Source organism: Thamnophis sirtalis, unplaced genomic scaffold (assembly GCF_051295495.1).
Source record: "Thamnophis sirtalis isolate CommonGarterSnake01/CBP01778 unplaced genomic scaffold, rThaSir2_p1.2 scaffold_11, whole genome shotgun sequence".
NCBI lineage: Eukaryota > Metazoa > Chordata > Lepidosauria > Squamata > Natricidae > Thamnophis > Thamnophis sirtalis.
In genome coordinates, this window is record NW_028261391.1 from 21,560,553 (window position 1) to 21,571,001 (window position 10,449).

Here is a 10,449-nt window from a genome sequence, read left to right on the forward strand (position 1 = left end):
CAGTCCTACCAGGTCCTCTTTTTGGCTGCAACAGCCTCCTGCAGCCCTCTGTTAGCGAAAACAGAACTCCATTTTCATTGGCAGAGGGCTGCAGGAGGTTGTTGCAGCCGAAAACAGAGCTCAGGAGCCCATTTTCTCTGGCAGAGTGCTCTGACCACCACAGGCACCCCTGACACAAGTGATGTCGAGCTGGCCACACCAGGCCTGGCCATGCCAACCCAGACCCCTGAAGTCAGACACAACTTTGATGTGGCCCACAGTAAAATAGAGTTTGACACCCCTGGTTTAAAGGCTTAAACACGTTTCCTTTTTGAAGCATGGCTAGACTAAAATTTTGGGGGAAATTTACTTTATCTCCTTTCTAACTTATTTGTTCGCGGAAACCAACATCTTGCAAAATTCTGTCTCTTACCCAAGCATTTTCTTTATTATATCCCTTGATGTTTGCATCTGATTAAACCTAGATCTGATTGAACCTATGGCCATGTTCCACATCTTCAATCTAAAAGCTTTAAATCAGACAGCTTGTCATTAAGTTTTGAGACAAGCTATCGAACAGAAGACGACTTTTCTACATTGTGTCAGATTCCTCTAATCAGCTAATTATTTCTTCTGTTCTGATCCTATACATCAGCCAGCTCAGGTCCAAAGTCTGCAACATATTTTATCATCAAAAGCATGCTCATTATGCATCACAGTATCAGAAATATGCCAGTAGTCAAAGCAACCTTAGGGAAAAGGGCGGCATACAAATGAAATAAAACTCGAAACTCGAACCTTGAAACCTGAGAATAGAATTCTGTTAGTTGTTTATTAACTTGTTCAACTTTTCCTCCCCACACCTTTTGGACTATATTAGTTGACTTATCCCATTTTGCCTGTACTTCTGGTTTGCATTGCTTTCCTTGATTTTCTATTCCGTCAGTTTTAAAGCTTTGTCTCAATGGTGCTTGATGTCTAAAGTCTCCACTGGAATCTGGTCCTCCTTTGCCCTATCTTCTTCTTAACTAGAGTGAGGTGCTCTTCACCTGATTCATCCACGTAAGCTTTAATTCTTCTACCTTTTTAGAATTACCTTTCTTATTCATCTTCTTAATACTATTCCTGTCTATTATTTGACTATTCAAACAAACATGAATGGTGAAAATGGTCAGACAAGGTAAGCTGGGGAGAAAGCTGGGGAGTCCTTCGGGATTGGGCGGCCTAGAAATTCAATAAATGAAATGAAATGAAATGAAAGCAGTGTTCCAATATCTCAGGGCCTGCCACAAAGAAGAGGGAGTCAAGCTAGTCTCCAAAGCACTTGAGGGCAAGACAAGAAGCAATGGGTGGAAACTAATCAAGAAGAGAAGCAATCTAGAACTAAGGAGAAATTTCCTGACAATTAGAACAATTAATCAGTGGAACAACTTGCCTCCAGAAGTTGTAAATGCTCCAACACTTGAAGTTTTTAAGAAAATATTGGATAACATTTGTCTGAAGTGGTGTAGGGGGTTGTACTAGAAGACTTCCTAGGTCCCTTCCAACTCTGTTATTCTATTCAAAAGCAATCAATTCAATGTATTATGATTCCCAGTTACTAACCATGCCCTCCCCAACATTTTTTTTAAAAGCAGGATCCTATCTTAGTTGGGAAAAGAGCATTACAGGTAGTCCTCATGTTATGATCACAGTTGGGAAAAATTGTGCTAAGCAAGACGGTTGTTAAGTGAGTAACACCTGATTTTACAATCATTTTTTGCCATAGTTGTTTAGCAAATCACTTACGGAAAGTTGTTTAGAGCAGTGGTCTCCAACCTTGGCAATTTTAAGACCTGTGGACTTCAACTCCCAGAGTTCCTCAGCCAGCTTTGCTGGCTGAGGAACTCTGGGAGTTGAAGTCCACAAGTCTTAAAGTTGCCAAGGTTGGAGACCACTGGTTTAGAGAATCACGTGGCCAGTTAGCCAATCTGGCTTCCCCCAGACTTTGCTTGTGAGAAGCTGACTGGGAAACTCACAAATGGCGATCACATGACTCCCAGACAAAATCTTGCCAGATTGAGGACTCTACTATCTGTATCTAAAATATACTCTCTGAACTATTAAGGTGAGGCTGTCTTCACTGTCTTTACATAATTTTAAAAAATGGTAAAAGAGTCCCTGTAGATTTTGTTACACTGGCTAGTCGTTGCCGACTATAGTGGGCGGTGCTCATCTCTGTTTCAAGGTCATTGGGCCAGTGTTGTCCAAAGACATTTCCACGATCATATAGCCAGCATGACATTGCAGAGTGCTTTTAGCTTCCTACTGAAAGTCACCCAGCAGTGGTACCTATTTATCTACTTGCATTTGCATGCCTTTAAACTGTCAATGATGGGAGTCTAGACAGAGGATGTCACAGAATGGGTGCTTTAATAAGAATATTGTACAGATAGTCCTTGGCTTATAACAGAGCATGTGATGCAATAGTTAGAATGCAGTACTGCAGGCTACTTCTGCTGATCACCGGCTGCCAGCAGTTTGGCTGTTTGGGACTCACCGGCTCAAGGTTGACTCAGCCTTCCATCCTTCCGAGGTGGGTAAAATGAGGACCTAGATTGTTGGGGGCAATAGGCTGACTCTGTAAACTACTTAGAGAGGGCTGTAAAGCACTGCGAAGCAGTATATAAGTCTAAGTGCTATTGCTATTGCTAGTGACTGTTAGTTACAATGACACTGAAAAAAGTGGCCATTTTTCACACTTACAAACGTTGTGGCATCCTTGTGGTCACATGATAAAAATTCACATGCTTGGCAACTGACTCACATTTATGATGGTTGCAATGTTCTGGGGTCACCTTATCCAACCTAGTAAGTAAAGTCAATGGAGAAGCCAGACTCACTTAACGACTGTGTTTCAACTGCAGTGATTCGCTTAACAACCATGATAAGAAACTTTGCTAAATAGGACAAAGTTTACTTAACAACTGTTTCTCTTAGCAACAGAAATTTTGGTCCTAATTGTGGTTATAGGTTGAGGACTTCCTGTACTATAATATTGTGAAAAACTATACTTACCCTTATATTAAGAGTATTATGTCTAAAGAGAAATGTCACAAGAGCAAAACAATAAAACCTTTGTATGCATTTTACTTTGGCATTAATCAACTTCTGTTTTTTATGTCAATATAAGTCCACCTTTAGCTTATAAAGTTCTGTTTGCAAGTAAAGTCATAAAACAAATACATGCCCAACCTTATTCTTATTGCAGAACAGAAACCTGATATTCTGTTGCTTCCTCTTTTACCAGCCATTCTGCTCTGAGACAGACACCAAACCCATAAGGAGAACAGAAAACAAAACGAACAGCTTAACAAATGGGGCTTATAAATTCTACACAACTGAAAATCAAAGAAGCCCAGATTATAATGCTTGGACTAGATTCATCTGGGAAATCCACCCTTCTATACAAGCTAAAATGTAATGAAGTCTTCCTAACGGAGCCAACGGTTGGTTTTAATGTGGAGATGATTAAAACATCAAAAGATATGACCTTAACAATATGGGATGTTGGAGGTCAGCAGAAAATGAGGACTGCTTGGGACAACTATTTGGAAGACACAGATTGCTTGGTCTATGTTGTTGATAGCTCTGACAAGCGGCACTTGGAAGAATCAAAGAAAGAGCTGGAGCTTATTTTAAGACATGACAGTATTAAAAATGTACCTGTGGTTGTACTAGCAAACAAGCAGGATCTTCCTGGAGCTCTGAGTGCTGAAGAAGTAACTGAGAAACTCAACATGAAGAAGCAATGCCAAAACCGAAACTGGTACGTACAGCCTTGTTGTGCACTTACAGGAGTCGGACTCTCAGAAGCATTTCAAAAAGTGACAAAATTTGCAAAATCTAGCATAAGATCTAAACAAGAGGGCTTTGCAATTTTCAAACAACTTTAAAAGATCATTTCATAATCTGGATGATTAATTCATTGCTGAGGAAGAACATTAGCCTGTTCATTAACCATCAGATTGTGTAATATGTTTTCCTTATTTTTCATGAAAGTAAAATATTTGTGACAGAGTTTGGGCCAATCTCTCATGTCTATTGGCCTTCAATAATATTATGTTGCTCTAAGGAAAGAAATATAATTAAACCCTGAAGTATGAAACTGCAAAAAGAATAAAATCAGCCACAGTATAAATGATTATGGAAGAGTGTGTGTGTGTGTGTTTCTGTACATGTCATCTGTTTTGTATCCATCAATTGTGCAATAATTAATGTAACAGTTTTGAAGCTTCTGCAATAAGTAATTGGAAATGATTAGACAAAACCTGACTTGTCATAAGTACGCTATTTTATATAAAATCAGATAAAATATAGATTTGCAGTTCTATCCTAAAGTTGAGGTTTGAGGTTTTTGAGGTTTTATTCAACTTGTATGCCGCCCTATTCCCGAGGGACTCAGGGCGGCTAACAAAACTAAAGGGAAGGGGGGACAATACAAAAGGGAAGGCAACAAAAACAAACAACAATACAAAACAATTTAAAAGGTCTCAACAAGCACACCAGTTCGAGTGGGGATGAAACTCAGCAGCCCCAAGCCTGCTGGAACAGCCAGGTCTTAACGGCTTTACGGAAAGCCTGAAGGGTGGTGAGGGTCCGAATCTCCACAGGGAGATCGTTCCAGAGGGCCGGAGCAGCCACAGAGAAGGCCCTCCTCTGGGTAGTTGACAGCCGGCATTGGCCGGCAGATGGGATTCGAAGGAGGCCTAGTCTGTGGGATCTAATGGGTCTTTGGGAGGTAATCGGCAGGAGGCGGTCTCTCAAGTACCCAGGTCCAATACCAGTTTATGATAGCATATCTTCCACACAAAGATAAAATGTTCAATATAATATGTAAATGGTAAATATATTTTATTTTAATTAAACAAGGTAAAGTGCACAAAAGGTTATTTACTTTTATATTTACTTATTTGTTTTACAGCTGCCTATTATAAGGGCTTTTATAAGGTGGCTCAGTGGCTAAGATGCTGAGATTGTTGATCAGAAGGTCGGCAGTTCAGCGGTTTGAATCCCTAGTGCCACATAATGGAGTGAGCTCCTATTACTTGTACCAGCTTCTGCCAACTTAGCAGTTCAAAAGCACGTAAAAAATGCAAGTAGAAAATTAAGGACTACTTTGGTGGAAAGGTAGCAGTGCTCTGTGCGCTTTCAGTGTTTAATCATGCCACCCACATGACCACGGAGACGTCTTTGGACAGAGCTGGCTCTTCGGCTTAGAAACAGAGATGAGCATCGCCCCCTAGAGCTGGAAACAACTAGCATGCATGTGCGAGGGGAATCTTTACCTTTAAAATAATTATATCCTCTCCCAAAACAAAACAGAAAAGACTTCTCATAGAAAATCTTTAATATACTATTTCTTTAATTTTCATTTCAATGGAATCTAAATTCCCTTTAAGAATTCATCTAGTATAAAACATTTAATACTAATTGATACCAGAGATATTTTGCCTAAACTGTTTGTTCCCATGGACAAGAAATTCTCCTACAAAGTAAGATCACAAACCATAGCAGTAGTTAAAAGGAGCCTTTTAAAACAGATTAAAGTCTTCACTAGAGGACACAGATATACATTCCATTTATTTCATTTTTTGTCATATGTGTATAAAATGCACAGAATCAGAACCTGGGTCTTCCTTAGCCAGGAAAATACATTGGTAATTTTGAAACATCTTTTATACTGGAAGAATGCAGTGAGTGTTTGATGCATTGCTTTGTTGGAAAATGCTTCATGATGCTTCAGATATGCCACAATAATTATAATAAATCATTTGCATTAGTAATATAAAATTCCCACTTTCGCTTGGTTTCTAACTGTCATAGAACATCATGGTAATAAAGCATTTACACCTATAAAGAGAAACGAACAGGTATCTTATAGAGACATCTGCTATGTCTGCATATTTTTAATGTGTTCACATGTAAAAAGTCTGCCTTGGTTGAATTTTTCTCATTCCAGTTGAAGGACTGCAATGATTACATGGTAACCAATTAATATTCTTGCCATGTCTTTCCTAAATATAAAAGCAACTTCATGTCTTCTTTGTTTATCACCCCTGAGTAATAACAGTGTGATCTGCCTATCTCAATTCTTTGATGCCTAAGATGTCAGTGCATAGTCATTTCATTTTATTGTCATGAACTTGCCCATTTCATGCTTCTTACACTCCATGTTCCCACTATAATTTGTATAACTTCAAATTTTCTTTTTCTGAACGGCAGTATCAGCAACTAGACATCCTGAAGGCTTTAATCTAGCCATATCATAAGCGCCATTAGAGTCTGAAAGATTCTCAGGTCTTCTTCAATAGTAGGTTGTGTCATCAGACTAAGAACCCCATTATCCGACACTATATCATTTTATATTATTATATTTTCTATCCATGGGGTTTTCATGGTGCAAGTAGGTTTACCACGGTCTTCTCCCACATGGCATGAACAGATGCCTTTGCCATTGTCACTAAAATGATCTTCTATCTCCAGTATCTAAAGGGCCTGATTATTTAGCTGGGCAACTGGATGACCATCACATCTTGGGTAACTCTGCTGAGAATATATACTTTTGCTATACAATACCAATGTTTTTCATTCATCTTTCCCAGGAACACCCCCTGCCATAATGACACGACACAGCTGTCAAACCCTGACTGGCTTTCCATTCCTGGAGAGAGGGGGGAATTGAAGAGTGCAGTGCAGTGGTGGTTTGTAGGTGGTACGCCCTGACGTGACCCGTCAAAACCGCGGAGGACAAAATCGCGATCGACGAAAAAAATTAAAAATTGAAATAAAATTAAAATTAAAGCAAGCTGATTCACATAAAGGTAAGGGTTAGGTTTAGGTTTAGGGTTAGGGTTAGGGTTAGGTTAAGGGTTAGGGTTAGGTTTAGAGCGTTAGGTTTACGTTTAGCGTTAGGTTAAGGGTTAGCGTTAGGTTTAGCGTTACGTTAACAGTTAGGTTTAGGGTTAGATTTAGGATTAGGTTAAGGGTTAGGTTTAGGGTTAGGTTTGGGGGGGTTAGGGTAAGGTTTTCGCTTTATTTTTACATTTTTCAATCACAGCGCAATGTTTTCGTCGCGCTGTGATGACGTCAAATGCGCGCTTTCGTCGAGCGCGATTTTGTCCTCCGCGGTTTTGTGGTGGAACCCGCCCTGATACGGGCGTACCGGAGCCTGCCTGGACCACTGGATACCATTCTGGTATGGTGCTTAAGTCTTTGGCACTTCTGCACATGCACGTGGCGCATACAGTGCCTGTGCGATTCTCTGCTGAGCAGCTGGAGGCTCACGGAGGCGCTAATATGCATGCGTGCACTGCATACGTCCATGTGGACGCCACTGGTGCAGTGGCAGGAACAGTTGTGCGGTGGCATGCCATGCAGCAGCCCGGGCATCAACAAGGTGTCCAGCTGGGACGTGTCGACTCCGGGTGCAGCATGAAGCTCCAGCAAGGGAGGCAAAGGCGCAGTGGTGGAATTCACTTGCCTTCCCTACCAGTTCGCAAATGTGAGCATTTGTGCATGCGTGCTCGCTTCACTCACATGCACCAGTCTGCACATGCACACCACCTTCTGCATATGCACATAGCTCGCACATTATGTTGGGGCGGGTGGGCAGACCCTCCCTACCGGTTCGCCCGAACTGGAGGGAACCAGCTGACCTTTATCCAATGGTTCCAAAGCCTGTTTGCTTCTGTGTTTGCCAGGCCTGGGGATTTGGACACTTGAGAACAGCAGGACTTGGGAGAAAGACGTCTTTGATAGCAATTTCAACATGCACTAAATCAGATAATATACAAGTAGCTCTTGACTTACCACTGATTGCTTAGCAACCATTCAAAGTTACAATGGACCCCCTTATGACCTGTTTGGTTCTAAAGTTCTGACCGCTGCCACCTTCTGTGGTCGTGGGACCTCATTTTGGGTGTTCGACTGCAAGCTCCCATTTACAACCATTTACAGAATCCCACAGTCATGTAGTTACAATTTGAGACATTCTTTCTATAAACTGGTATCTACTTTTCAGTTTCAGCAAGAGTTCCCCATAGCAAACAATAGTTTTGCTTAACAATTCAGATTTACTTAATGACAATGGTGATTCACGTAACCACCACTGCAAAAAGGACATAAATTTTGGTTGTTCGTATGATGATCCACTGTTCAACCAACACACAACTTACAGCTGAAATGAGTAGGCTGGACTAGTGATAGGTTGAGGCCTGCATATATTACTGAAAGTAACTGTGCATTTAAAGTTCTGCAGAGTAAGAATTGTTTGGTGCATGTATATCACTTACAGGTTATTCTGCCCCATAAGATTACTGCACAAATAACATTTTCTGAGCTTTAACGTGTTGTATTATAATTGTGGTGTAATATTAAATCAGTTTTGAAAAAGATTTCAAAATTCTGACTAACAATGCTAAACATCATGCCAATATGCTCAACCATAGTTAAAGCCAAGGAAATTAGATCAGAGGACGTTACGATGGGGAAGAATTAAGTATGATTAAAGGACATGTACGATACCCAAAAAGCGATTGCTATGGTGATGAAGCAATACTATGGCAACATTAAAAAGAGAAATGTCAGTGGATCCGTACTCATGATAGAAGCCTTAACTCATTGTATAAGCTTTGACAAGGGTGATGAATCTTTTTTTTCTTCCCCCACCCCAGGAGTGGAAAACAATGGATCTCCAAAGCTTGTAGACCTTCAACACCACTGGCCAGCAACATAAGCCCCATCCTTTTCTAGTGCATTGTGATGTCACATGCACGGGAAGCTTATGGCATGATGTTATAACACTACAAATGCTGTTGCCACCGTAAACAGCCAGTGGCACTGGTCATTGAAATATAACATTTGGAGGGTCACAGATCAAAAGAATCAAATCAAAGAGACTACTGTTTTCATCCTATCTCCTGAGAAAGGCACCTGAAACCTTTTCTAACATACTGAGTTGAAAGTCAGTTCCTTCTGCCCCACCGACTAGGTTAAAAGAGGCATCTTTTCATCCTTCTCGTATTCAGATCCCCAGATCAAAGCATCTTGGAAGAAAGGCAAGCAGAACTAGTTTTGACCCATTTTCAAGATTTAAGAAAGGTCATCTAACAACTTCCAGGGAATAAATATCACTTCTCCTTTCCCAAAATATATTAAAAGGAACTTCACAACAATCTCTCTGACTCTGTCACCCTTCTCGGCCCCAACTCTGAGTGTGATAATATTATCAGAGATCTTGGGCCTTTCACAACTGTCTATTACAAAGCAACATCTTTCTGAATTTTTAAAAAAAACCTTTACATTATATACATAGACCACAGAGTAACACATGTGAGATATGTTGAATCAATGAATAAAAGAATTAATGAATAAATAAAATACAGAAAGAGACACAAAATGAAACAACAACATGGTTTTGCATTATTGTTTAAAAGAAAAGATAGGAAGCAATTAAATATTTTACCCAGGGACTGTTCCTGAATCAAAATTTGACTTTAGTTCTTAGCAACAAAGCAGAATTTGGCCAGTGCCATAGATGTAAGATTGTACTGACCAGCCAGCAAGAGTTGAATATACATACATACACATACACATACATACATACACACACACACACATACATACATATTTGTATATAAAAACTCCATATGTCCTGGAAAATCCACTAAAATTCAGCAATGTATTAATACCATGTTTTCCCGAAAATAGGGTCTTATTTTCTTTTGACCCCAAAATAAGCATTTGGCCTTATTTTCGGGGAGGTCTTATTATTTGTGAGGTGCAGGAGATGGTGAGCATGGTCACCTCATGGCTGCTGCTGTATTACAATATTTTTGGGAAGGGCTTATTTTTGGGGAGGGCTTATTTTAGTGTGTGTGCTCAGAAGTCCAATTGGGCTTATTATCTGGGGAGGTCTTATTTTTGGGAAAACAGGGTATATCTATAGAAAAAAACAGTATAATAAAAAATGGCTTAAGGATTTCACTGCATCTGATTTACATGCCAGCTTTGGGTTCCAAATTTCAAAGTGACATGAATGTATCTATGCTATATTATTAAAACTGAGCTCAAAATATATAACCTCAGTGTTGTTTCCTTCTATACATCTGTGTACTCACATTAGACCACATAAACTAACTGAGATTTTGGGGGTATCCTGTATAATAAACTGTATGTGATTCCACAATTCTGGAAGAAGAAAGGGAAAAAATGTTCTGAACGGATCAATCAATATTGGTTAAGTGGAGATAAGTCCCATCAGAACTGGCAAGAAAAAGGAATTCAAAAAGGTGAAAATGTCATATATAAATCCAAGGAGCACCTGCAAAATAAATAAATAAAAATCCATTACAGACTAGTATGATGTTAAGTGTATATCCGTAGAAATCTTAAATACATAAAACAGTTGTGATTTCATCCTTCACTGGG

At 39.8% G+C, this 10,449-nt stretch overlaps 1 protein-coding gene across 3 annotated transcripts; it reads left to right on the top strand.

Moving 5' to 3' along the window:
• The first annotated feature begins 891 nt into the window (after positions 1-891).
• On the top strand, positions 892-9,697 carry ARL14 (ARF like GTPase 14). Of its 3 annotated transcripts, none has more exons than XM_014067949.2 (3): positions 892-1,041; positions 3,269-3,787; positions 8,694-9,697. In XM_014067949.2, exons 2-3 carry the CDS (start codon positions 3,336-3,338, stop codon positions 8,770-8,772), a joined length of 531 nt encoding a protein of 176 aa, XP_013923424.2. In that variant the 5' UTR covers positions 892-1,041; positions 3,269-3,335; the 3' UTR covers positions 8,773-9,697. The 3 variants fall into 3 exon arrangements, with proteins under 3 accessions (XP_013923424.2, XP_087581431.1, XP_013923422.2); XM_087725305.1 differs by lacking the exon at positions 8,694-9,697 and adding an exon at positions 4,943-6,094 and having other exon boundaries at positions 893-1,041; XM_014067947.2 differs by lacking the exon at positions 8,694-9,697 and having other exon boundaries at positions 893-1,041; positions 3,269-4,162.
• Positions 9,698-10,449: the final 752 nt, after the last annotated feature.